A 25,826-nucleotide genomic window follows, 5' to 3' on the forward strand; every position below is an offset into this window, starting at 1 on the left:
AAATATACATACAGATGCCTTTTCCAAAGCAGTGCCTCTTTTCCCAGTGAAATACACGTCCTCTTCTTACCTATGGAATTGTGATTGAAGACACCTCTGAGCCAGATCCGTCTGACATTGCAAAGGAGCAAAGCTTTGGGATTTGGGCACATTCTCTTTGTTGCTTTGCTCAGGCCTTTTGTGAGCACAGAATAGATCGAGGCAGAAAACTGGAGACTACACAGGATCTTCTGGGTCCATTGTCCCCCAAACATGGTAATAGGTGGCCCCATTGTAATGCTAAATAACAAACAGCAGCACAAATGACATGAAGAAAACATGGCAAAAGAGGAAGAGGAGAGGCGCTGTGAGGAAAGAATACCGTGAGACAGTGGCACGTTGAGTCAGCTGCACTCTGACAACCTCTAGGCTAGCAGGTCTCACATTCTCGGCTTGTTTTTTTTAAAAATTATTTTATTTAAAACAAACAAAACCAATCAAAATAAAATATATACTGTTGAAAATCTAGTTTCAAAATTTAAAAGATAAAATGACAACACATTTATTCAAACTACATCTACATGTCAGAACATATGTACATCTGTAACTACAAAGCCTAACGTATAAATCCAAATCTTCAAACATTCTTCGGACAGGCAGCACCTTCTTCCTGAGCTTGAGGAAAGAGAGCTCTTCTGGACAGGAGGCAAGGGCTTTGTCGGTTAGGGAACATAGGAAATGTCCAAGGAAAACTTCTTGATAAGACTGTAGCCAGTCACGCCTGCAAAGTGGAGACACAAAATATAACAGAGGCCACAATGCAAACCTAAAGCATCAGAAGCTACGTATTTAATGGGACAGACCACCTGGAAACTTCTAAAGAGCTGCACAGGGAAACACTCTCCTGCCAGCAGCCACTTGAGGCAGACCAGGGAGACACCCTGACCCACTTGCACAGAGCCAGCACAGGAACAGCCTGGCCTCTGGGCTGCCCTGGGACAGCAGGGAGCCCAGAGGCCTGTGCTTTCCAGGAATGGCTCAGCTGCACACGCACCCTCCTGCTCCTCTCCCGGCCCCACAGCTGAGCAGCCCTACAGCTCCACGGGGCACTGGGAGCAGCACAGCTCAGTGCAGGGGGCACATGCAGGGCAGAACTGTTCCCTGGCAATGTGCCCAGGCTCTCTAGGCTGGCACAAGAGCCTTCCTCCCGCCAGAGAGCGGCCCAGCTCCCGCCTTACCTCTTTGTGAGGCTGAGCCATGCTCAGCCTTCACCTTGTCCTCAATTGGAAGTTGCTTCAGGCACCCCATGCCACGACTAGGAAGGGGGGTGGAGAGAGCGGGGGCAGGTGCACACCCTTCCTTTGCATTCTGTCCTTTTTGGCACAGCTAAGAAGTCACGTCCGGAGGTGTCCAACTCAGCACTTTGTCATCTTCCTGCAGGTCATTGAGCCTTCACCAGCCCAAAATGTCGGAGAGGTTTTCCCGCACATGCGGAGGCTGGCTGGCAGCATGCTTCCTCAGCTTGGCGCCCATCACCTTGTAGAGGGTGCAGGCAAGCTTGGTGACCACAGTGCGGACATTGACGCTTCGGACAGGCAGCGCCTTGTTCCCCAGGAAGGACCAGAGCACGGGCAGGGCGTAGCGCTGGACGACTTCGGGGCTCCTGGGATAAACCCATGCCACAAGCGCTGCCGGAAGAGAGACGCAAACTTCTTAACCACCAGCCTTAATGCAAACAAGGATCTACCTCTAGTTGTGATTTTGGGAGTCTCTCTGGCTAAGATCAGTGAAATAACAGTGAGAGCCCCATGATCCAGAAATGGGCAAAGCAGCTGAACATCCCCAAAACAGAACCACCAAGCCCTCAGGACTAATTTCTCCAGATCCGAGCCTTGTACCTGTGGCAGACTTCACACCTTTACTAAATCATTCCACAGTCTGTTTCTGGCATGATGAATGACCAAAATGTCAAATTGCTGTTTATTTCCATTTAGAAGTTGTCTAAACCCACTGCTGAAGGTTTGAAAGGCACTTTAGAGAGGAAATTGAGAGATTTCTAATAAAAAGGATGACTCCGTTTTTGTGACCTGGCTTAATTAGCAGTGGATTTAGACCCCGCTAAAGCAAGGCTATAAATAAAGCAAGGCTATACACTGTCTTCTCTAGCATATATTGAGGTTATCATTTTTCCATCCCTTGGCTATTGCTGACATAGCAAGCTCCTCTGAGCAATCAATTATCAGCTGCATTTGGAGCATTTTGGGCAGCGCTGACATAGGAAGACCCTGACTGCACACCCTGAAATGCTCAGTCCAATGGCACTTCCACAGCACAGGCAGGGAGCCTCAGCACTCTGCTTCTGCCCCTCTGCCCCCAAAGGCTGCCTTGCACAAAATCCGTGCCTCTAACATGTGTGCTGAGTTTGGACCTAAGCTGTGACCCCCAGGCACTGCAGGCTTCCGCCTCAAAACTTTCCAAGAGCAAAGCAAGAATTCTGTGAGGACAAAACAAACCGATCCCCTGAAACAGCATTTGCCACCATTTTCCCTAAAGGATCAGAGCTGTCCCTGAGCTTCCAAGAGAGGAGCCAGCTTGGGAATTTTTAACCCCTCCCTTTCCTGGAGGCAGCTTCTGAGATGCCCCAGTGAGAGCTCAGCCCCGAGGCCGAGTGCCGCCCCCATCTCAGATGCTGCACACCTCTGCAGCAGCCAGGGAAAACCTGCCCAATACACCTTCCATGGGTATTGGGCAGGAGGGACAAGCTCAGCACCTCCTGATTTGGAGGAGCCACTCTAGTGTCTATTCACTGGCATTCCCTGTAAATTCTGCCTCGGAAGACCTCTTGCCTTAGAAGGGGAGGCCATACCTGAGAGATGCTCCGTGACATCCAGCAGAGCTTGGCCCTTCAGTTCACTCCTGCGGTGGCTGAACTCTTTCATCAGGGATACTTTATCTACAAGGGAAACACACATTTCTGCTCTCTCTTCTGAGGTCATAAGAGAAAGGACAGTGGGGAGGGAAAGGGCAGGGGCAACTACATTTTGCAAAAGAAAGGAAATTCCTGCCGATTTTTGAATCCTTTTCTTCTTTCCTTCCAGCCTACTTGGGAAGATTTTAAATTCCAAAAGAAAAGCTCTCCTTTCACATTTTAAATCCAAAGTTGTCTGCTGTACCAGGAGCTATGTTAAACATTTCACATCAGGGACCTCAAGACTTCAATCACACGTAAGCAGTGAAAAGGTTTTGCATCCCAGAGCTTTGCAGAGGTGATCTTCTCTCTCCCCTATGGAAAAGGGTGAGAAGGCTCCAAAATGCACACCTCCATTCCCACCTGAAGGATAAGCTGTTTTTAAATTGTCAGGTTACCTGTGTGGATCTAGGGACAAGACTCCAAGTTACTCATACAAGAGCTATTAGTGCTCAGTGCCTCAGTAGCCTGTGGGGTTCTGTAACATCTGTGAAATCAGATCTTGGCAGAGAGACTGGAAAATGAACTGATTTCCCAATACTTGACCGGCGTATGTATTTTGGTTTTTCTTGCGCCTATCTGTTGCGGTTTTGGGGGTCTCGTTTGAATTTAAACACTGTTGCCTGCATTGGCCTGCAAGCCTCGAGTCCTGCCACTCTAATAAGCCAAGGCAAGCTTTTCCTGGAGACAGAACGTGTGTGGGATGAAGTTTGGTCCCTCACAGGGTCACAGGGCTGGCAGTGACAAAGCAGGCAATCTGCTTCATTGGGAACCACTACAGAGCTACACCCCAGTGTGGGTTTCAGTAGCAGGGTATTATTAAGAGCTCCTTTCCTGCATGAGATACAAAAAGGAGGTCCCAAATGATCTTCATGCAAGCATGCAGTAAAGAACTGATCCTGCTGTCCTAATGAAGCTAATGCCTATGATGTGGAGCCTTCCAGGAGGCTGCTCTGCAGAGGTTCTGATGCGCCGCTGTCCCTTCATGCCAACAGCAAAGCTATTCGTTTGGGAAGTCAACTGGGGCCCAGGCAAACTCCAAAAATCCCTTTGGCCCTGAATTCCAGCAAAGCTGTAGTCCAGCACTTCCTCTTCAGACAAGCAGCACAGAGCCAAGGGCTCCTGGGACTTTTGGGAAATGCTGATGCACATTCAAGCCTGGTGGAGGACTGGTGCGTAAGGACTGCACCTGCACAGCTTCTGGTGGATGTCAGCTGGAGGTTTCCACAGACAACAACAGCTGTCAAGGCACTCAGCGTTCTCTTGACTCGCAGAGGCAGAGACACACTTGAGGAGAGTCCATGCCAGGGCTCAGCCTTACCTAAGTGAGCCATGGATTCTTCCAGCGCTTTCACAGCTGCGGCATAAACCCCGGGGTCCTTTGAGTTTAGGTTGTTTGTTATTCCTTCAACCAGACAGATGATCACCGGGTTTAAGCCATCTTTCAGGATGCCTACGATTTCAGCCAGCACGTCCAGCGCCTTCTGCTTCACTTTCTTGTGCGTATCACCAAGTCTCGGGACAAAATAATCAAAAATCTGTGAAGAGAACAAACAACATGAAAGCTGGATTAAAATGTCCTTGTTTGAGGAAGGGACGCAGAAGTGAGCACTCAGCAATGTAAAAGATGAAAGTGATCCTTCCTGTCAGGTCAGCACTTGCTTGCACAATTTCCCTGTTTTCCTGTGGGCCGCTCACTGGAATGGTTGCGCAACCTCATGCTGGTTGAAAGATTTTCATATATTTTGAAGAGCTTTGGGTGGGGACAGAATAGTTCCTATGGTGTTTCTCTCCACATTTCAGTCATTAAATTCATCCCATTTATTGATGCAAAACGGTATCTTTGCTTTCGAAGTATGGAACCAGATATTTACAATGCCCCTTTTTCTACACAGTTGCCTCAAGTTCTGAGGGCAGTTACGATTTTGCCAAAACTATGGCTGGAGGAGATCCAGGTTTTGTTCCATCTGTCTCAGAACCTGTGTCTGGAGAAGTGCAGGGCTCTGATCAACTCTTCCAGGATCCAGACCAATTGTCTACCCAGCAGGTAGACTTCTGAAATTTAATGTGCTGGACCGCTCTCATTAGAGCAGGTTCAGTCCCTTGACAGCCACATTATCAGGCACCATTTTCTGGACAAAGGGAAAAAGCAGCTACTGGGAGGAGAAGGAAGAGATCTGTCCCTAGCCATTTCCCTCCTTTTCCAAAGAGAAAAAAGACCCCCCCAAGAAGGGTGAGCACCGTCTTTACCAAGAGGACTAGGGATGCCGATGGAAATGAGTAACCAGAGTTGTGCCTGTGCAAGACAAGTCGGAGTTTACAGAAGTATCCTTTTAAAAAAAATTGGTTTAAACCTGCCCAGCCTGATACTTCTCTTCCCCATCCAAACCCATTTTTTTGTCTGGAGAATAATTGCCACGCTTTCAGTGGCTGGATTCCCTTCACTTAACCCAAGTGGGAGTAGGAGACAGCAGAAGTTACACCAGCAGAAAACTCTGTCCTCCTCTGATGAACAGCATCAATAGGCACCTGCCAGACAAATACATCTGGACCGAAAGAACTTGTCCTGAAGCGTGGACCTGAATTAAATATTTCAGGGTAAGAGGCACCAGCCTGTCCCACACAGCCAGGATGTAGTGCCAAGACACACTGAATTAACTTGCCTGCTACAGGCTTGGGAAAGGAGCTAAAGGAAAGGAACAATGAAGACACCCTACATACTTGGACAGTGTTAGTGGAGACGAGCTGGGGGCTGCTTTTGCACAGGTCTAGGAGGAGTGCCACTCCTTCCATCCGTGTCTTAAACTCCTTGGCTTCCAGGAGATTGTACAGCTTCTGGAGCGACTCCGTTTCTTCCACAGCCGGAGGTAACGTGACCTGGGCTTTTGGGCGGCGTAGGAGGCGTCCATCAGAGGTAGACTTCACCCTGTTGAATAAAACCAAATGCGGACCTGTTGGTGATCATACCTTCAGTTAATTGTGAGCAGAACATCTTGGGGAGGTTTCCTAATGATGTGATTTCAAGCTAGAAAATCCTGATCTGAAAAACAACGGGAGACCTCATGACAATCTGTCATGGGTTAGCAAGCATAGTCCCGGAAGTGATGTTCTTGCAAAGGAGTGCTTACAGCTCCTTCTGTGACCTGACAGAACCTATCAGCTGGCCACTTTGAATATGGACAATTCTTTAAGCCACTTAAAGTTGTGACCGCCTCTGTGATCCACACTTAAGAACAGGAAACCCCGAGGCAGACTCTCTCTGTCTTGTTTCCGGTGCTGGGACAGGTGGCTGCGGGCCCCGTGTGGGGGCCAGCGGGCCCGGCCCAGGCCCTGCTCAGGCCAGGCCGGGTCGGGCCACGGCCATCCTGGAGCCGACGGGCCCTGTTCCACCCGCGGAACCCCCCCCACAGCAGGGCTGTGGGCAGCCGGAGCGGCTCGGCTCCCCCTCTCCAGAGCTGCCAAGATTCAGCTAAAGCTGCACGGCTGTCTGGCAGAGGTCATGTGACCAACAGCGATAAGCCACATTCCAGCTGCAAGGCCTAGGTGAGATTAACCCTTTTAGTGCTATGAAGAGCTGAAAACCGGAGGGAAGTGAAAGAGGAGATGCTTAAAGCTGAAATTCTGTTGTGAAGCTATGATCGATCAGAGTACCTGCTGTAATTTCATGAAGGCATGGGGGGTGGAGCATTCAACTTGTACTTGTGAGCAAAAGCACCTGCGCTGAGATAAGCAGATGCTGACGCAGCTGTAATTTCATGAGAAGTTTGAACAGGGAGAGATGGAAGTGATGAGGACTTTTGCTCCAAATGGAAAAGGAGAAAACCTCAGGTCCTAGAGATGCTCCCAGAGATAGTTCTAAAGAGGAAGATGAGGAAGACCCTTTGCTTCCAGGGAAGGAGAAGGGCCTCTATTCTTAGAAATGAAATACTCCCAGAGATGGGTGAAGAGAACTTTTGTTTCTGAACGGCTCAACCTTAAAATTTTACCCCAGCAATTCAAGAGTGGACCCTCGAAAGCAGTTGTGGGAAAAGCTGCAAGACGGGGGAAGGGACTCACATGCAAGCAGAGAACCAACCCGGGTGGCTGGCTCCTTGCGATAATGTTTTCATAGCATGGGCAAGAGACTCCTCTTCCTAAATGGACTGAACAAGGTTATTATGGAAGTGGTAAACAGACTGAACATCTCAAGGGCTGTCTTTTTACATTATCACTGCAAGAAGGGAGAAAGGCAGGGGGGAGGAGAAGTGTTCTGAAGGCGTGGTATGACTTTGTTTTTCTTCTTTTAGGTCTGTTAATAAACTTCTTTCTATTCTTTCAAGTTTGGTGACTGCTTTGCATTTCTCCTAATTCTTATCTCACAGAAGGTAAATAGTAATGAGTATTTTGGACCAAACCACTACACTAAATTGGTGTTTCTGCCTGGTTACAAACCAAACCCGCTACACAATCATTACAGGAGACAATCTGCAAGCAACATTCTCACCAGTGCTTACTCAGGAAAACCAAGGATGAGATGCATCTCACTTCTCTCCAGACGGCTTCCCAGGTACACATGTCGCACTGCTTTGTGAAGAAAGAGAGACGCTACTTCCATGTTTAAATGCCTCATCATGAGGGAGGTGTGCGTCTTATAATAAGGAAACTCATCCCTCTGGAGAAGTGTCTCTACAGCAGGCATGACAATCTGGAAAAGTAGCTCAGATGCATCTGAACAGATGGATAGGGGCATATCTGAAGGATCCAGAAAATCCGTAACAGGGATAAAAACAGAAGCCAGACATCCCAGCACTACGCTCACATGATTGCTTCCCTAGAGACTAGATCCACAGCTTAACAAACCCACTGGGAACAACTCTCTTGAGCATGGGAAGATCCTGACTACGCTACTGAGGCATGTGGTCACTCTCCTGCCAGCGCTGAGCATGACAGAGCTAAATAAATCCCCTCTGTTATCAGAGGACAACAGGTACAAGTAGCTCTCCCACTGGCAGGAAGAGACAGCAAGGACCAAATTCCTGTCTCAAATGCTGATTGCAGCACAGGGGGAAATAAACCAAACATGCTGTCCATCAAGCAAACAGTATGAAGGACAGGAATGTCAAGACAAAACGTCCACATTGAGACACCTGTTGACCAAAGTTGCTCAGGAACTGGCTTGCTACTTACTACTCATCTTGGTACTGTCTGAGGGTAAGAAAACCATGACTCAGGAAGGCCAAACCACGTGCATGGGAAGTGCTATTTTGGGGAACAGCATCTTGCTTCTAGACTGGGACTTCTCATCAAAACACCCATCCGAAAAAGACTGCTCTCAGAGGAAAAAAACCCTGCTTGAATTTACTTGTCCCAAGTGAGGCAGCGGAGACATGGCCCTCTCACAGCCTCCACAGCACTGTCCTTGCCACTGCACTGGATCTTCTGAGCTGCAACCAATGGGTGTCTTTTTGTCGCCCATTTTTTGTGGAAACCCTTCCAGAGAAGTTGTGTTCAGCGTAATGCAGAAGGAGACATTTTTTATGATAGAGCATTTGTAGGGAAAGGAAACAATCTCTGGCACAGGTCATCTCCACCAGAAAGATTTTCCTGAGGAAGAGACATGTAAAGCTTGCCACGTGCTTTGTCACATCTAACTAAAGTGCTCAGTACCGTTTACTAGAAGGCAATGTGGCCTGGGGCTTCTTCGAGCCATCGCTCCTCTTCTTCACAGGCTTCTCGACAGATGGGTGTTCATCCTTCTGCGTTTCCATCCCCTACAAAGGCATAAAGAAACCCCATGGATCTTTAGAATGTAAAATAGGAAATTACCTGTTTAAAACACAACTTATAACCAGGATCACTGCTACCAAGGCTTGGGCAAACCTTTCCGAACTTACAGAAGGAAACAGGCCAGAGGTTCAGTGATGCCAACTCTTTGTTTTCAATAGCCCAAGGCAGGTTATGGCTGCTACCATACTGAGCAGCAGTCTAAAATCCCCAATTCATTCCTCTTGAGCATAAATGGGAATAATGCAAACTGGTAGGGAACTAATGCTCTTAAAGGAAGCTGCAGAAAAATTTGGACTCTTTGGAGGTTGGCCCATTGTGTTGGAAGTTGATTTGGTTCCACACTCACTCTCCCTGGTGCTGCACAAAGCCACACTCCCTTCTATAACGTAGGTAAAAAGAATAAAAAAATAACCCAGGCAAACAAATGATTTTCCTCTGGATGCTGCTGAATTCACCAAGCTTCTTCCAGCTGCACAGGGCATGACAGCAGGGCAGTATTCCCAGAAGACAGATAGTAATTGTAGGAATTGGGATTGACTGGGACATCTTTTGAATATTTGGAAATTTTCTTGGCACTACTGCTTCCTGTGTCTTTTGCAAAGACTCTGTTATCTCCAGAAGCACTGTTCTCACTTAATTGCGTCACTGGGGGCAGAGTAGGGATAGTGGGGTGGGGGGTTATGCTTAAATGTAAACACATTTCCTCCTCTTTCCCTTCCCTGTTTGTGGCCAATATACAAAATATCCAATACCCCACTTTTCCCCTAATATTATCAATCCCTTTGTGCTCTGCAGATGAACAGGCTACGGATCAACAGTTCATTCCCAGGAGCAAAATGATTTGGCAGAAAAGGAATGAGATAAGATTAGGTATGTTTGATCTCATATCAGCAGTGGCAATACTTGCACAAAGGAGACATTTCTCCTACCAAGCACTTACTTTCTTCTTCATTCTTGTCAGAATATCTTCCAGGTCACGGGTGGAAAGAGATTGTTCCAAAAGCCTTTTAAATTTTTGGTGATTCAGCATCATTTTCACCATCTCCTGTCCATAATGCCTAAAACAAGAAAGAAAGAAAGAAAGAAAGAAAGAAAGAAAGAAAGAATAGAAGGTGAACAAACAAAGGAGGAGCATTAACAGAATAAGCTGATACCTTAAACTCAGCAGCTGCCATACCTGCATGAGAAGGCATTACCTACTCAGCAAAGAGAGAGATTTACCTCCACTTGGCACTGCACAGTGCTGTCAGCTGAACACAAGAGGCAAGAGGAGAACGTGGGGCAACAGAAAAATACAATCTCACTCTGAAACTGTGGGTGCGCTTCTGTGGCATCGAAAGATCCCAGGGAACAAGCAAAACACCTCTGCTTTGAGTCAGAGCTTATTAGCAGTGTCTTGCTGCCATTGCACAGTAATTTGCCTTTCTTTAACTGGCAGGGAAGCCAGGACCAAATGCCTCATGCTTGCTTTTGATTATTCTATACCATATGTATGCACAGGGACAGCTAGTTGCTCATGCGTTCTTGGCAGCTATTAATGGGAATTGAATCCTCAAAGTGAGGGGATTTGGGTGGTTTGGGTTGATTTTGCCACTAGGAAACCACAGTTTTCTTCAGGAAGCAATTTGGAGGTCATTCAGCCACAGATAAGAGCATTACAGAAATCTGCAGAAGAGGTTTAGAAAGACTGAATACATTGGCTAAAGACCCCGGGAATATTTCTAGGAAAGTCTTAAGTTAATGAGAAATAGATGTATGCGATCCTTCAGTGATGAACATTAGCCAACATTTTGGCTTTGTCTTGTGCACCTAAGGCCAAGCAAAACTGTTTGACTGGCTCATCTGATGGCTCTTTTGATCTCAGGAAAGAATCATTCAAGTCCCAGGAAGTTGGCAATGCTCCCTCTTGCGGGACAACCTCAGGTTCCCCAGCACAGTCATTTCCCCAGACAAGCCAGGGCAGTGGTCACAGCACCAAGCCTGACAGAGCTCAAGAAGCCTTTGGACAATGCTCTCGGGCACATGGAGTGACTCTTGGGGGGCCCTGCACACGGGCAGGAGCTGGACTCGATGACACTGATGGGTCCCTTCCAATTCAGCGTATTCCGTGACTCTGTGAACCTCATCCACACAGTGAGGGAACTTGATATTTCCTTTAGCTTCCACTCTTTTGTGGTTTTGCCCTTTACAGCCAGACACCCAACAGTTTTCCTGTTTTAGGAGGTGAAATGAAGATCATTACCTTGTGTCCTTGTGACAGTCCTGAGCAAGCGTCCCTGCCGCGTGCGCCAGCCTCTCAGCCCTGGGCGTTCCTGCGAGCTTCGTGACTCCAGTTTTCTCCATCAAGGACAGGAGGAGTTGGGCCGCGCACTTCCGCACCTGGACGTGGCGGCTCCTGGGAAGAAGAGAGCGGACACTGGGACACAGGGAGCAGAGGGACACAGCGCAGGCCTTGGCCAGAGCATGCTCCCTGTCATTGCTGGGGGAAGGAGGCCTGGGTTCTCCCTGACACTTGGGACACCTGTAGAAGGTTCTGTCCGCAGAGAAACACAAAGTTGGCACTCTACAGAAGGACTGCCTGCAAGCAAGAGTGAGGAATTCAGTCTCCCTGCACTATCTGATACTCAACGTCTTTCCCCAAATTCACTCTGAGAAAGAGGGAAATTAAAGACAACCCAGGCTGACCCATCAGGAGCCAGCCACTACACAGACAGCCGCAGCAGGATTGAGGATATTTGCACCCATTTACCCCCAAATCTGCAGACCTTGGGAAAGAAACAAATGCAGGGAAAACACGCTGTGGGACATGAAGTTGCAGAATATTCTGCAATGCAGCCAGTTTCTTCTGTGAGGCTTGGCAAGAGATACATCTGAACGTTTCCCCCTTTTCCAAAGCTGAGGAAAGGGTGGCAGTCAGTTTAGCCAGCTTGTCCTGTTCTAGACAGTGTCTCTTGGGGACTATCAGGCCCAGCACCAACACTTAAGGCAGCACCTGCTTCAGCTGTCCCACGGCAGTCGGCCTGTGAAGGTGCCTGTACAGTGATTCATCATCTCAAGGCTAACATGAGACATCAGTTTGAATAGCAAGTGGGGCTCTAAGGCCAGGACAGTCCTACAAGACTCCTCTTGGCAGGAGCTGCACCTGCTGTGCAGGCTGTGCCACACCCAGCACGTTCTCCCCCATGTGCTCCATGCCCCAGCAAGAACCCTCCTTACTTCTCAAGTGAATGGCATAATGAGGATGCATGGTTTTTCCCAAGGCCTCTGTGGTTAGGGCTGTGAAATATCAAAGAGCGCTCACAGCTGCAGTTGCAATTGTCCCTCTTCCCACAAAACCACAGGGCTCTATCCTTAGCCTTTGCAGGCACTTTCACTTGCCCACCATTCACCACATCTAGGCAACTCGGACAGACTGGGAGAACTCCAGGAAGCAGCAGCAAGCTGAGTCAGGGGAGGTTGAGCTTGGATATCAGGAAAAAGTTTTTCACCCAGAGGGTGGCTGGGCACTGGAACAGGCTCCCCAGGGCACTGGTCACAGCACCAAGCCTGAGAAAGTTCAGGAAGCCTTTGGACAACGCTCTCAGGCACATGGTGTGACCCTTGGCGTGTTTGTTCTGTGCAAGGGCAGGAGCTGGACTCGATGAGCCTGATGGGCCCCTTCCAACTCAGCATATTCTACAGCTCTGTGATTCTGTCAACTAAAGGGCTGCATGAGGGCAGAAATAGGTGACAAGAGGAAAGAAGTGAGGTTGATTGGAGAATCAAGTCACTGAGTTCACAGAAGATGCAGGATACAGGACCCTTCCCTCCCACCGTTCCCATTCTCTCTCTCAGCCCTTCTCCCCCCCCACACACAATAGAAGGTGAAGAATATCACTAAGAGAAGAAGAACCTACTGGACTCCACTGTCCATGAGAGCAGTCATTGCTCGTGCAGGAGTCACATGCTCCACCATGACTCCCAGGGTGTGACTGGCTGCTTTCTGAACAAACTCTGGGGAGTTCCACACCATCTGGAGAAGGACCCGAGCAACCTCATCCACCTCCGAGTCCATGTCCTTCTGCAAGGTCACAAAGAGCTCTCCAAGAGTGACGATTGCAGAGTAAGACACCTTTGAGCGAAGGTTGGTCACCTGGGGAAGTCATGCGGGGAAACATAAGAATCACCTTGAAAAGAAAACCAGTTGCCTTAGACAAAAGTCCCAGGAAATGACAACACTTCCCGCTGTGTCCAGGGGAACACAAAAGCACAGGCAGAGCAGAAGAGCACAAGCACAGAAAGGCACTTAACTCTGGCACCTACTTGTGCTAGGCCTCAGGCCTGCTTCCTGCAGGCCTAAAACATATTATTTCACTTAAAGTGTTCTACTTAATTCTTCTGGAATGTCCACTGCTTTGGTTTTAGGCCCTTTTATTCAAAAAACAAAGAAACAAATTAAAGCAAGGGCTGCTCTCAAGCCATAAAGGCACAAGTCATAAAGACAAAAGAGTCATTTGCTCCTGTTTGAAAAAGTAACAGCAGCAGTTGAAGCCCTCAGCCAGGAAACAGAAAACACAGGCTCAAGTCTACAGACTAATTGGCAGTGTTGAATTACAGCTTGGGCAGAGATTTGGACTGCAGCAAATAACATAATTAGTGTCTCCGCTTCTGCATTTGCACGTTGCATTGTAATGGCAGCTCGCTCCAAGAGGAGAGTGTCAGATGCCCGACCTACCAGTAAATAGAGCTACATGTGCACACAGATCCTATAGAGAGCTGACAGACATGAGAAAGATAAGGTCTAGAAACAGAAATGAAGGCAGTTCCTGAGCACACAGGGAGATGAACAAGCACATATCTACTCTACACACCGTGTAAGAAGCACGGAGGACGATTCAGAACAATGTTCTTACCTCGTTGGTAAGTGCCAAGCAAACCTCACGAAGTCTACAAAGAAGGACTTCTGAGTGGGACTCAGCCAGGTGTTTGATGCTGAAGAGTCCCTTCTCCTTCAGCTCCCTGAAAGGCAAGTACCAAAAAGATTGACTTTCTCTCCACCCAAGAACTAGGCAGCACCCTCTGAATTTACCAGGCTGGCGGCTCAGTCAAACAAAGGGAGGTGCTTTTCAAGCAGTACGTGATGAAATCGTGGAACTCGCTGCCACAGGTTGCTGTGGCTGTCAAAAGCATACACAAATCCAAGAGGCAAATAGAGGGCTTTCAGAGTCTTCATTTGTGGCCGTTTAACAAGACAGCCTTTCTGAAGTCTCTGGCACATGAAGTCCCTATGTCAGTGCTTCCTGGAGGCTGTGAGACCGTGCCATGCTGCTGTTTCTTGTCACCTCCCTGTACCTGTCCCTGAGACACAGTCCCATTGGGCTGTGTCTGGGGCATTTTCCTTCTTTGCTAGCCCCAGCAGGCAGTTCAGCAGTGAGAGTCTGCACTGGCACTCTGTAGCTGAGTTTCCACTCTGCAATCTAGGCCTGTCTGTCACCCACTCCACTCCACCTCACACATTCCCCAAGAAAGCAGCAGGATGCCCCAGAAGATTCCACACCCGGGCAAGAACAGCTGAAAGTCTAGCTTTTCCCAAAAGCCCCTACGTAAAACAGCAGCAACATGTTATTTACAAGGTGCAAACAACTCCCTCTCTCAGCACTTGCTTTGGGCAGGACCTGAGCTACAGGAAGGCGCGTGATGCATCGGGGCTGCAGCGCAGGGCTGGCAGCTGATGCCACGGGCATCCCTGAGTGTCACCCGGACCCCCCCACAGCTGCAGAAGCTCTCTGCACCTCACAGGGCACCAAACAGAAATGGGGAAGAGAAAGCAGAAGAGACAGGGCAGAGCAAAGGCGACTGCACAAGGAGATGCATTGCGGCAGATTTTTCATGCTCATCCCAGGGTGAATGGAGTCCTTATCCCAGGGTGAATGAAGCAGTGAGTAGATGATAACCCAGACATCAAAAAGACAACCAGTATCACCTAACATTTGTGGGGTTATCACCTCTGGGCCTCTACAGGCCTCCTTCTGTCAGTGTCTAAGTTTGGGACACATTGTGAGTATTGACAAAACATCTCAGGCCCATATGAAGCAGTGAGAAGGAAACAGTTGACTTGCAAAAGTGCAAGATTCCTAGAGGATTTTATTTCTTTTTCCTTCTCTTCTGCCATGAGCCCCTCAGGACTAATGACAGGCTGAGTGACTCTATAGCACAACTCAGTGCATTTCTCAGAAAGAAGAACTCCCTGTAGCTGCTCCTGGGACTCACATGCAGAAGGTCACAGGCAGACCCTGACTCCTGCATCTGCTGCCAGCAGTGGGGCCAGAGACAAATCTTACTCAGTCCCACTGGGCCCCGAGGCACCCAAATCTCTACACTCCAAACTGCTGCCATCCTGCTTCTGGCTTCAGCCAGCAAATCATCTTGTCCCACAGCTTTCTCTCTTCCCTCAAGATTTCCTTTGCAGCCCCACAGAGCAGCAGGCAAAGCGAGGAAACAGCACGGACCTGCTGCAGCTGGAGCACTGCTGCAGACCAAGGCCAAGAAAAGGCTGCTCTCAAATCTTTATCCTCTCTCTGCACTGGAGTGGTTTCACTGGTGCCCCTCGGCCCTCTGGGCTGTTGGGGCTCAGAGGCACTAGCAAGATGCTCTCCTAACCTACCTTAACGCTAAGAGGGAGACAGAGTGAACGGGGCCTTTCTTACCAGTCATCGCTGCTGAGCAAGGAGAGTGCCTCGAGCAAGGACTGCTGTGGCTCCAAAGAGGCTCCGTCCTTCTGCCCCTTCCCACGGAGCGGCTCCTCTCGGCGCTCGGCACCAGTGGCCGTCTGCGGGGTCACTGTAAGGAGAGGGTCAGCCATGAGCGCTGCAGCCCCGGGCAAGGCACCCCGCCATGGAGCGGCCTGCAGCCCCATCTCCCAGCCAGGCTTCCATGAGGTACAAACTGGCACTGGCTCAGAGAATTCCCTGCTCTCTGGCTCCTTGCTTTCTCCCAGCCCCCCCAGCTGGGCACAGCTCCTTGGCTCAACCTGACAATTGCCCACACAGCGCCAGCTCCCAAGTGCCACAGGTACCACAGCCAGCGGCACGTTCCTGAGGCCGCAGAGCTCCCACTCCCTGTGAGACAGTGCCCACCAGCAGGACTTGCTCCCCACGAGGGACCCCTCAGCTGCCTCTCCTGTCTCAGCGCCCTGATTTCCCCGAGCCCTGAGGACAGAGGCACTCTGCAACTCCCTGAGGAAAGACCTGCAGCTGCCTCGTGACAGCACCAAGCCGAGCCTGAACAAGCGAGTCCTGCTGGGCCCGGCTGAATCCCCTCAGAGCAGCTACCAGGGAACAGCGATACCTGACCCTTCACACCTCACAGCGCCTCTGTTCCCATTGGCTTCAAATATTCTAGACAGAGGGCAGCTGAGTGCACTTACATTTCAGCCTGCTCTTGGGAAGGGAGTAGTTCATGGATTTTGTTCTTTCCAAGCATCATGAATCTTTACTATTTCAATAAAGTACACACTGGCTGTATTTCAAAGATGCTGAGGTGAAATTTGTTTGTCCTCAAATGGACTTGTGTGCACACTGTGCAAGCCTAAGCTTTCTCTTGTGGAAAAATGGAATCTCTAGCCCAGATGGTTGATAAAAAAGCCTTCCAAATGCAAATTGATGATAAGAATACGTAAATACAGATGCAAATTGTTGGCAGACACAATCTCTTGATAGTCAGTTTACAAGGTATGAGAAAATTCAGATGATAAATGCATTTCTTAAGAAACCCACTTGTCATCCAAAGGACTCTTGATCATCAATTTCATGTCATGCACTCAACAGGTCGTTTTCTAATGTGTACAAGGAAACATCTGAGCTGTCTCAAATGATGGAGTTTAAATATTGCACAGAATCTAGATGAACTGCTCTAGAATCTGTAGAAGTTTTGTGCTACCCTGCATGTTCTCACACAGTATGGAGGAAGTGTAACATCAAAAATATTCAGATGGGAGCTATCTGGCTGTCACTGGTGTACCCCTGTCACTGCCATCAGTGGTGTCACTGCAGAAGGATGTGGATGTACACATCTATATTCAATAGGAATGGGGAGCCACGTCAGGCTAGTTCTGGTCAATTGTGAGCATGGAAGTAGCATCACTAGAAAAGAGCACTCAAAGTATCATTCCTAGCTCCCTTCTTCTTCTCTCACCCTACTCAGGATCATAGCACAGGCAGGCTGCCCTCACAGGAGAGGCAAGAGCCACTAGGGACTATGTGCTGTGTATTCACTGCGGGCAGCAAACAGCCTGGGAGCACCAGGCAGCCCCTCCTGGCTGTCACCTGCTACACAGGCCGCTGTATTTGGGTGGGGTGACACAGGAGGCGCTGCTTGTTCCCTCTTGGCATTGCAGGCCGTGGGATGGCAGCGGCGAGAAGCCATTGGGCACTTCTGGGAGCAGCAGCACGGCTGCACCAAGTGGCTGACTGCCATGCAGAGACAACCCTTGCTGGGAGAGCAGGAAAGCTGGCTGCAGAGGCGGACAGCAGCACAGGCAGAGGGCCAAGATGGAGAGTGGACAATTGATCGTGGTGGTACTCGTAGGTGCACAGTGAGCACACCCTGCCAGACTGCCCCGAGCTCATCCCTGCAGTTACAGCTGCCTCCTGGCACCAGTGCTGTAGTTTGCTCTATCAGGATGGGCAAAAGCCAGAGCTTAGGTCTTTACCACTACTTTATGCAGCTCAGCTTTCCAATGGATCAATAAGAACCAACTGCTCCAGTTCTGCCGAGCTGGAGTAACTCAAGAGTAGATTTGCTGTTCATTCTCAGCACAGGCTATGAACCCAAGATCCCAGCTGTGGTGGCTGAATCAGGAGGCAGTTTGTGCTCCTTGTGCAAGGAAAACCGGTGCAGGAAAAAGCTGCTGTGGAGCAGGCTTACCTGAGGAGTTGCGTGGGAAGCTGCCGTCTCCATGGATGATGGGCTTCTTGGGCAGTAAGGGCACGTTGTCCTGCTTCCTCAAGACCTTCTTCTTCAAGGCACTACCAGGGTGTTTCCTCTGCACACTGGAAGCTGTGCCATTGACAGGCGGTAGGCTAAAGCCTGCAGGGACCAAAGAGGAGCTTGGAAGTGGAGGGTGACAATGGAAAGGCCCAGAAAACTTGCTGGAGCTGGGTAACATCTCTTTGTTATCCCAAAGAACTTCAAGTATAACAGTGGCACAGAAACCAATGGTTTCTGAAGAATGTCTCCTGTCCTCACCTTGGCAATTACACACAGTGAGGTGGAATGCTTTATTGCCATAACCTCCCACTGCTCCAAGGTACTGTTTCTCAGCCTGTGTCAGGAGGCCCTGCTTGAAGCAAGAAAATCACAGGAGTGCTCCAAGACAGATGAAGAGCCTACGTGATCAGTGAGCAGGCAGTTCCCTTCCTACAGGCCATGGCAGGAGAATAAAAACCATGTGCAATACGCAGCAAGGAGGGGTCAGTAGCTGTTGCTTAACACTCATGGCCAGGAATTGCAGCTGTTTCTCACTTCTGGCTACTGAAGGACTCAGCTGCTCTCGGAGACCGTGAGGCCAAAAAGAGGAGTCACGTGAAAACAAGTTGCAGAAACATTGATGGTAATGCATGGAAAAATTGAGAATGAGAGGGCTGTGAGATACAGCAAGAAAGGTAACCAGGAAAAATCAAACTCTCCCATTTTATTTTGCACCCTTGCTTACACTCAGCATGAGAATCCTTGCTTCTGTGCTTCCCAGGATGCACTTTGCCCACATTCACTGATGTGTAGCTTGCTCTGCCATTCAGAACTTCTCTAAAAGGGCCTTTGCACATAAAGAATGCTTCTGGCATGACCTTAGCACCATCTCCAAACCAGTGACCTTGCCACCACTGGAAATAGCCAAGCAATTGCTCTGTAGCTGTCAAATATATTCCCAAGAGAATCCCCACCCCCCAAGAGTGGAAGATTATGATTTTCAGGGACAGTTTGGGCCTAGCACTAAACAGTCACTGGAAAGGAAGTCTGCTCATCCCTGTCCTTATCCCTCACCTTTCCAAAGCCATCCTTCAGGGCTTCGGCACTCGTAAGGCCAGCACTGGTGGGGTGATCCATCTCCTTGGCCTGGCTCACTGGGAGGCCTGTTAATGGAAGCAAAGGTTCCTGTAAATCTCTGGCACACTTCAAGCCCCCAACAGCGCCTTGCTGGGCAACAGGCAAGACAGCTTCCAGATTGCAGAGCTCTGATAAGACCCAGAGATTGTGTCTGAGAGCAGCAAGCTACATATGCCTAGAACCTCTCCCAATGGATGGGCTACTGCCACAGTGCACTGGCAGCAGACATGGCATTGCTCTGTGGCCAGCAGAATGAAACCTCCTGCATGATGGAGGCCTCAGCCCTGGATGCTGGAGAGCCGCTGCGTTTGATAGAGAAGGGCAGAGACGGAGCTTGCTCTTGACAGAGATTCTTATCTGTCCTAATTCATGCTGATTTTAGTAAACATCTTCTTCCTGGTTCCTAAAAGAACTCCTGGGTTTCAATGCCCGTAAGCATTTGGATCAATATTTTCTTGTCTTTGTGGCAATATGTTAGAGGACATGAAAAGAAAAGCTTAGGATTGCAGGAGTGTTAGCAAAACGTGAATTGTGTTCTTGAAACTGGATAATTTGCTTTCCCCAAGGATTTTCATTCTAAACTGTGTGAGATTGGGCCACTTTCAGGCCAGTCTGACTAAAGGCTGATTTTCCTAATGGAAGTGGAACAATGTAGCTCATTCTGAAACACTCTCCAACAGAGCCCTTAAAACTCAGAGGATGAATCACTCTTTACATGGCTTCACAGAGGATAAAAACACGTGGCAGCAAAGTAGCAGAAAACCAATGTCTTAAATCTGGATTTTTTGCCCTGCAAAATGGTCAGCTTAATAATAAAAAAGAGTTAGATATGGGCTTTGAGGAAGGAGGGCTATTCTGGATTGGGAGGCAAGGCCTTGGAAGGTAAGAGCATCTGAGAAGTTGACAGGGAAACTACTGACTCCAGGGTAACCTCCTTGGGACCAGTGCAGTCAGTCCCAAGTGCAAAGTGGAGACACAAAATATAACAGAGGCCACAATGCCAACATAAAGCATCTGAAGCTACAGTATTTCATGTGAGAGATTCCCTGGAAACTTCTAAAGAGCTGCACAGGGAAACACGCTCCTGCCAGCAGCCACTTGAGGCAGGCTGTGTGAATGAAGAGACACTGGCACATCAGAACCTCTGCAGAGCAGCCTCCTGGAAGGCTCCACATCATAGGCATTAGCTTCATTAGGACAGCAGGATCAGTTCTTTACTGCATGCTTGCATGAAGATCATTTGGGACCTCCTTTTTGTATCTCATGCAGGAAAGGAGCTCTTAATAATACCCTGCTACTGAAACCCACACTGGGGTGTAGCTCTGTAGTGGTTCCCAATGAAGCAGATTGCCTGCTTTGTCACTGCCAGCCCTGGTGACCCTGTGAGGGACCAAACTTCATCCCACACACGTTCTGTCTCCAGGAAAAGCTTGCCTTGGCTTATTAGAGTGGAAAAAAATAGAAGAATAATAAAATGGACAATTATACTTGGATACGATCACGCTGTCGATGTCAGCCTTGTACCTCATTCTCCCAAGGCTTGTAAGACATCCTGAAACATATCAATAGAAAAAACTCAGATCCTATGCTACATCTGAATGAAATTGCCTCAGATCATTAAGAATTCTCCTGTCAGGACCAGGACAAAACCCTTCCCACACTCGCTTGTAGCTGTCCTGGATTTCTGCAGCTCTTTGTGGAAACCTGCTGTAGGCAGAGTGTCTGGAGTTGGTTTGGGCCTTTAGGAAAGATTTGTGGAACAGCAGCAGGGCTCTCCTAGGAGAAAAATGCTGGCCAGCGATCATATTTTAGTAGTCCCCTGTGGGGGATGGCTTCACACAGCAAGAGCCCCAAGGCTGCTGAGAGGAAGGCACAGAGGAAGATAACCCTCCTATTTCTGAGGGAAATTCTCTGACAACAAACCAACCTGAGTTGTCAAACAGCTGTGAGAAATATTCACTCAGCCATAAGGCTGAAAGAGGAGAAAGTCATCTAAGCAAAACTCTTTATGAGTATAAACAAGTCAGCTGAGTTGAGTGCATCTCCCTTAACATAAACAGAGTTGCCCAATCAAAATTAATAAAGAAATGACATTTATTATGCGACCGAAATATCGTTTTCAAACACCACGATCGAGAAAAACAGCACCGAGCCCGGGGTCGGAGCTGGGTGAACACGCATAGATCTGATCTCTATCGCATCAGACCTTCCAAGTTCACGAGTGCTGCTTTGGCTGGTCCCTTCTTATACAGTTTTTGGGCAGAGTCCGAATTAATTCTATTCTTCTCGTATTCATGAAGTTTTCTTGTCCCAGAGTAGTTGGGCCGCACAAAGCCTTTCCTGGGTCTGATGAATTGTCCATCCTGGGTGATGAGTGGGCCATTTCTGCTGATGGATGGGCCATCTCTGGTTCCCGGAACAGTTATTTTTAGTTCCCGGAATGTCCGATTCCTTATCAGATGCGCTGTAGATATCAGACTGTGGTGATCAAGTCGTCATGGTGCAAATGTCCCGGTGATAAGATCCAACCCCACCTAGGTGGAATCCTCACTTATTGTGAAAGAAATACTTTTAGTGTTGTGAAATTTTTCTCTCAGCCACGCTGGTGCAGGGATTTAGAAACTCGGTCTCTGTAGGGTCTCATTACATTTCAGTTTTAGATAGAATAGCACGAATTACATATTTTATTTATAACATCCCTGATGAGGCACAGCTCTGCCTCAAATGCACAAACCTTTATGCCTTTTCCTGGCCCATGGGGCTGCCTGTCCCCTTTCCCACGTGCCGGCTGCTCAGGAACTTACATTCTTTCCGACTGCCCACCAGGCTCCAAGCAACAGCTCCTTTCCCCTCCCCTTTCTCTGCCGGTGACAAGCGTGGGTTCCCTCCCCTTTTCCTCCCGCCCACACTCAGCAGGCCTGGCCTCCTGCTCGTTACATCTTTGCTTGTGTGACATGAGCACTCCTTCTCATGGCTACCTGCAATGCCTGAACGAAAACATCATTTTATCCCTCACGCAGCTGGCCTGATGTTTCGAGACATGGGCCAAAGGGGAAACCTTTCAGTGTGTTTGGTCAAGGCCGGGCTATGCTCAAGGCAAAGGTGTGTCAGTGTACTCGGCTCCTTCTCTCCTCATGGTGTCCGGCAGGCACAGGAGCCCAGAGCTCCTGCAGAAACCATCACAGCACTCGGTGGGAGCAAACTTGTGTCCAGTCCTCACACAGAGCTCTGGTGTCCAGCACTGCACCTCCTTGGAATGAGGAATTGTTGCAGTGCTCTTGGAAGGAGCTAAGGAGGTTTGGCCTTCAGATCAGCTCCTTCCTAGCTCCTGATTTGCTGCCCTGGGTAAGCTGCTGCCTGTGGCAACACTTGGTTCACAGCTGACAGCCCTGCTCTGCTGGCGGGCGGCCATTGCAGGAGCTTTTGCTGGGGACATTGAACAGATCTTCCCAAGGAGAGCTAAGGAGGGAACTTGTCAAAAGAGCATTGCCTGGGCAAAGCTTTTAATATTAAATCTTTCCTCTGTGCTCATTACCATGCACAGGAAATATTTGAGGAAGCAAGCTTCCTGCTCCAGAAATTCCCCAAATCTATCAGTTTTCCAGAAAGAAAGCACAGATTTGGGATGTGTAATCTCACTTTAATTCATTGTGCAGAAAAATACAGGAGCACTTCTTGGGAGCTGTGTGTCTAACCTAAGTGACCTTGCCACCAAGAACTGAGAAAGGTGGGGAGAGATGGAATCAGTGGCACAAGGATCTGCAGTGGGATTCTCCCGCAGGCCTGAGGAAACTGCCCCGTTCCAATGGGCTTGTTGCACTAGATAAAACTCATGCTTCAGGTACATGATCTCTAAGCTGAAATTTCAGGGCTCAGAAAAGCCTCAAAGAACTGACATCACTCAAATTTAATTTTATCCTCCCATCAAGTCTCTGACTGATGATAAACTGTGTTTGACCTCCACAGCAGCTCCAGTCCTGATGGGCTCTGTAGCGTGCTTGCCATGAGCATGTTTCATATAACATTACTGTATGTTTGCTGCACAACAATGGGAGAACATCATGGACCTATTTCCTTGCTATTACTCCTATGAAATGAAACCTTGGAAGATATACCTGACTCCCTGCCTTATGTACTAGCCCCACTCTCAATGGGTCCCACAGAGAGCTTTGGCTGGAACTCAGGGGAACAGGAGAGTTTATCATCTTTGGAGAAAGGGGCAGGCAACTCAGGAGGACTCTACGGATGTCGTGAGGTTATGCAGGGACAAAATTGGAAGGGACAAAGCCCAAGTTTAATCTGACTCCTGCAGGGAAATCGTAGAATCACAGAATGACTTAGATTGGAAAGGACCTGAAAGATTCTCTACTTCCAAAGCTCTGGCTGTGGGCAGGGATACCTTCCACTATACCGGGTTGCTCAGGGCCCCATCTGACCTGGCCTTGAACGCTTCCAGGCTTGGGGCATCCACAGCTTCTCTGGGTAACTTGTTCCCAGTGCCTCAGCAGCCTCACAGTAAAGAATTTCTTCCTAGAAACTTGCAAAAGAGAGTAGAACTATTGCTGTAAATACAACAGCAACAAAAGGAGGGCTGAGGAGAATCTCTGCCTTTTATGTGGGGGGAAACAGAGAACAAAGCCTGAGGAAAAGCCTGAAGTACTTCATGCACTCTTCCTTCCCTGGGTGAAGACTGTCAGGGAGTGGTGGAATGAAATGGAATTAAATGCAGTTGGTGGCTGGTCACAAGTGGTGTTCCCCAGGGCTCAGCACTGGGGCCAGTCGTGTTTCATATCTTTATCAATGATCTGGAGGAGAGGATCAAGGGCCTCTCAGCCAGTTTGCAGACGACGCCAAGCTGGGTGGGAGTGTTGATCTGCTGGAGGGTAGGCAGTCTCTACAGAGAGATCTGGCCAGGCTGGATCATGGGCTGAGGTCAGTTGTATGAGGTTCAACAAGGTGAAGTGTCCCGTCCTGCACTTGGGCCACAACAACCCCACGGAAGGCTACAGGCCGGGGGCAGAGTGGCTGGAAAGCTGCCCAGCAGAGAAGGACCTGAGGGTGCTGCTTGGCAGTGGCTGAACGTGAGCCAGCGTGTGCCCAGGTGGCCAAGAAGGCCAATGGCATCCCGTCCTGGGATATGCTTTAGTGGTGGCCTTGGCAGTGTTAGCGGGCTCAGGTTATTGGGGGAACTCTGTGAGCTTAAAGGTCTTTCCCAATGGAAACAGTTCTGTGCTTCTAAACCTCCATTCCTTGTTTTGAAGGATGCAGTCCCAAACAGACCTGCATTTGTGTTTTTAAGGAATTTAGCATCTACTTTTCCGTGCAAGTAAGAGGAATCAGGCTTGAAATGCTCTCGAAACACTTTTATTCCTTGATCTTAAGCTGTGTGTTTGAATTGAGGAGATTTTGTACAGAAAGGTTGGACCAGAAGATAAATGCAGGCAATTTAGCTGCAATGGCACTTGTTTCATCTGCTTTTCTGCTTCCTTTCCCCATGGGGGGCAGATTTGGGAGTATTTGTCTTGTGCTTTGAGTTCTGGCCCAGACTTGCTCATGGATGTGCTGTAAAATCTTATCTACCCCTTTCTACTGACAAAATCTTGCAGACTGGTGGGAATTGCTAGAGACAAGGCTTATAAAGCAGTCCCCAGTATGATTAGCCCAGTGTCCCTGCTTAAATCCAGGCCTGCTTGTATTAAAAAGGAGCAAACTCTTCTAACCACCCCGCCTTTTATTTGTAGCTCTTGGGGCAAGTCCTGTGTGCCATTCCAACTCTTTGTTATCAAATGTGCAAAGTGATGTTGCTGCTGTAGCAGCAGCCTGAGTTCAGTGGGAACAACTCCAAAGCACTGTCCTGGGTCCCACTGCAGTGGGCAAGGTCAGAGACTTGCCTCTGCTGCCATGGGCATCCTGCCATGGGGAGAGCAGCTGCTGGGGCTTCCTCCATTCTGCTGACAGCGGTCTGCCTCCAACATGTGGATTGTATGGCCATGATTTTGACAGCATGTGGAAAATGCATCATTTGAACATTTTTTATGTTGCTCTAACATGACCTGACTCGAGCAGTTTGGTAGGCAGGACGCCCTGTGGGCAGGGCCATGGCAGGGATGGGTGGCTGTCACTCGCACTGGCAGCGTTATTTTTCCATGCAGGCTCCTGATGCTGCGGGGCAACGCACCAGCAGCTGTATCGGGCCCAGCGACCAGCAGCACATCGAGGAGACCCTCATCTGCACAGAGCCCATCACCCCTTTGCTCCCCCCATGGCGGCACAAGACAATTCCGCCCCAGGTGAAGGGCTGCAGCAGACTGGAGACTCCTTCAGCCAGGACTCGTTGCAATCTCCTTCCTGCAGCTGTGCCCGGAGGATGTTGGCCTGCAGCAGCGGTGCCCATGCCCAGGAATGCTGCTCGGCTCAGGGAGGCGGAGTGTGTACAAAAGCTGCGCTCAAAGCGCTGATCACGAGACCCCGGAGCCGCTGGCAAGTGCAGCAGCTCTTCTTCATTCTGTGCAAGTGAGAGCCCAGCCTTAGAGCCTGTCCCTGGGGACAGGGAAACGCTCTGTGTATAGTTTTGAATTTTCAGGGACAGCCAAGATGAGAATTGTTTTGAGGCAGGTGATGTTAATGTTGGGTTTGGGTGTGTCTGCAGGAAAGAAAGCAGGAATAAACCCCTGCCACAAGGAAGGAGAACATTTGCATGGCCAATTTACACCCTACAGATACACTGATCGTATCGGCCCACTGAATACTGGGAGCATCTAATGCAGGGGGCAAAGCTTCCTTTAATAGATGGGAAAGATGAGATTTGAACAAATAATTTTGCTGATGCAGACAAAGGGATCAGATCCACTGGTCCCTTGCCTCAGGGTTAGTTCTGCCAAATCCTGGCACGGCCCCTTTGGAATGATTCCTTAATTGCTGATATGCAGCTGGAATGCTGAATGCATCTGGGGAGAAGAATTGCTGAGTATGTAAGGTGGCATTTTTGCTGGATTAATTCTGGACTAGGAGTGAGCTATCTCATTAAAGC

General features: G+C 49.0%; 1 protein-coding gene and 2 long non-coding RNA genes across 3 annotated transcripts; all 3 read right to left on the minus strand.

The window, feature by feature from the left end:
* Positions 1-1,431: 1,431 nt before the first annotated feature.
* On the minus strand, positions 1,432-9,685 carry LOC125322367 (TOG array regulator of axonemal microtubules protein 2-like). The gene is made up of 5 exons (XM_048296020.1): positions 9,654-9,685; positions 8,594-8,697; positions 5,669-5,873; positions 4,269-4,485; positions 1,432-1,667 (listed from the first exon to the last, which is right to left on the minus strand). Exons 1-5 carry the CDS (start codon positions 9,663-9,665, stop codon positions 1,432-1,434), a joined length of 774 nt encoding a protein of 257 aa, XP_048151977.1. The 5' UTR covers positions 9,666-9,685.
* A 46-nt stretch (positions 9,686-9,731) lies between these two features.
* LOC125322555 lies at positions 9,732-12,651 on the minus strand. The gene is made up of 3 exons (XR_007202074.1): positions 12,610-12,651; positions 10,956-11,108; positions 9,732-9,771 (listed from the first exon to the last, which is right to left on the minus strand). It is a non-coding gene; the product is annotated as an uncharacterized LOC125322555 (long non-coding RNA).
* Positions 12,652-12,804: 153 nt separating this feature from the next.
* On the minus strand, positions 12,805-15,543 carry LOC125322524. The gene is made up of 3 exons (XR_007202052.1): positions 15,400-15,543; positions 13,606-13,711; positions 12,805-12,845 (listed from the first exon to the last, which is right to left on the minus strand). It is a non-coding gene; the product is annotated as an uncharacterized LOC125322524 (long non-coding RNA).
* Between the last annotated feature and the right edge of the window lie 10,283 nt (positions 15,544-25,826).

Source organism: Corvus hawaiiensis, chromosome 3, assembly GCF_020740725.1.
Source record: "Corvus hawaiiensis isolate bCorHaw1 chromosome 3, bCorHaw1.pri.cur, whole genome shotgun sequence".
Lineage (NCBI taxonomy): Eukaryota > Metazoa > Chordata > Aves > Passeriformes > Corvidae > Corvus > Corvus hawaiiensis.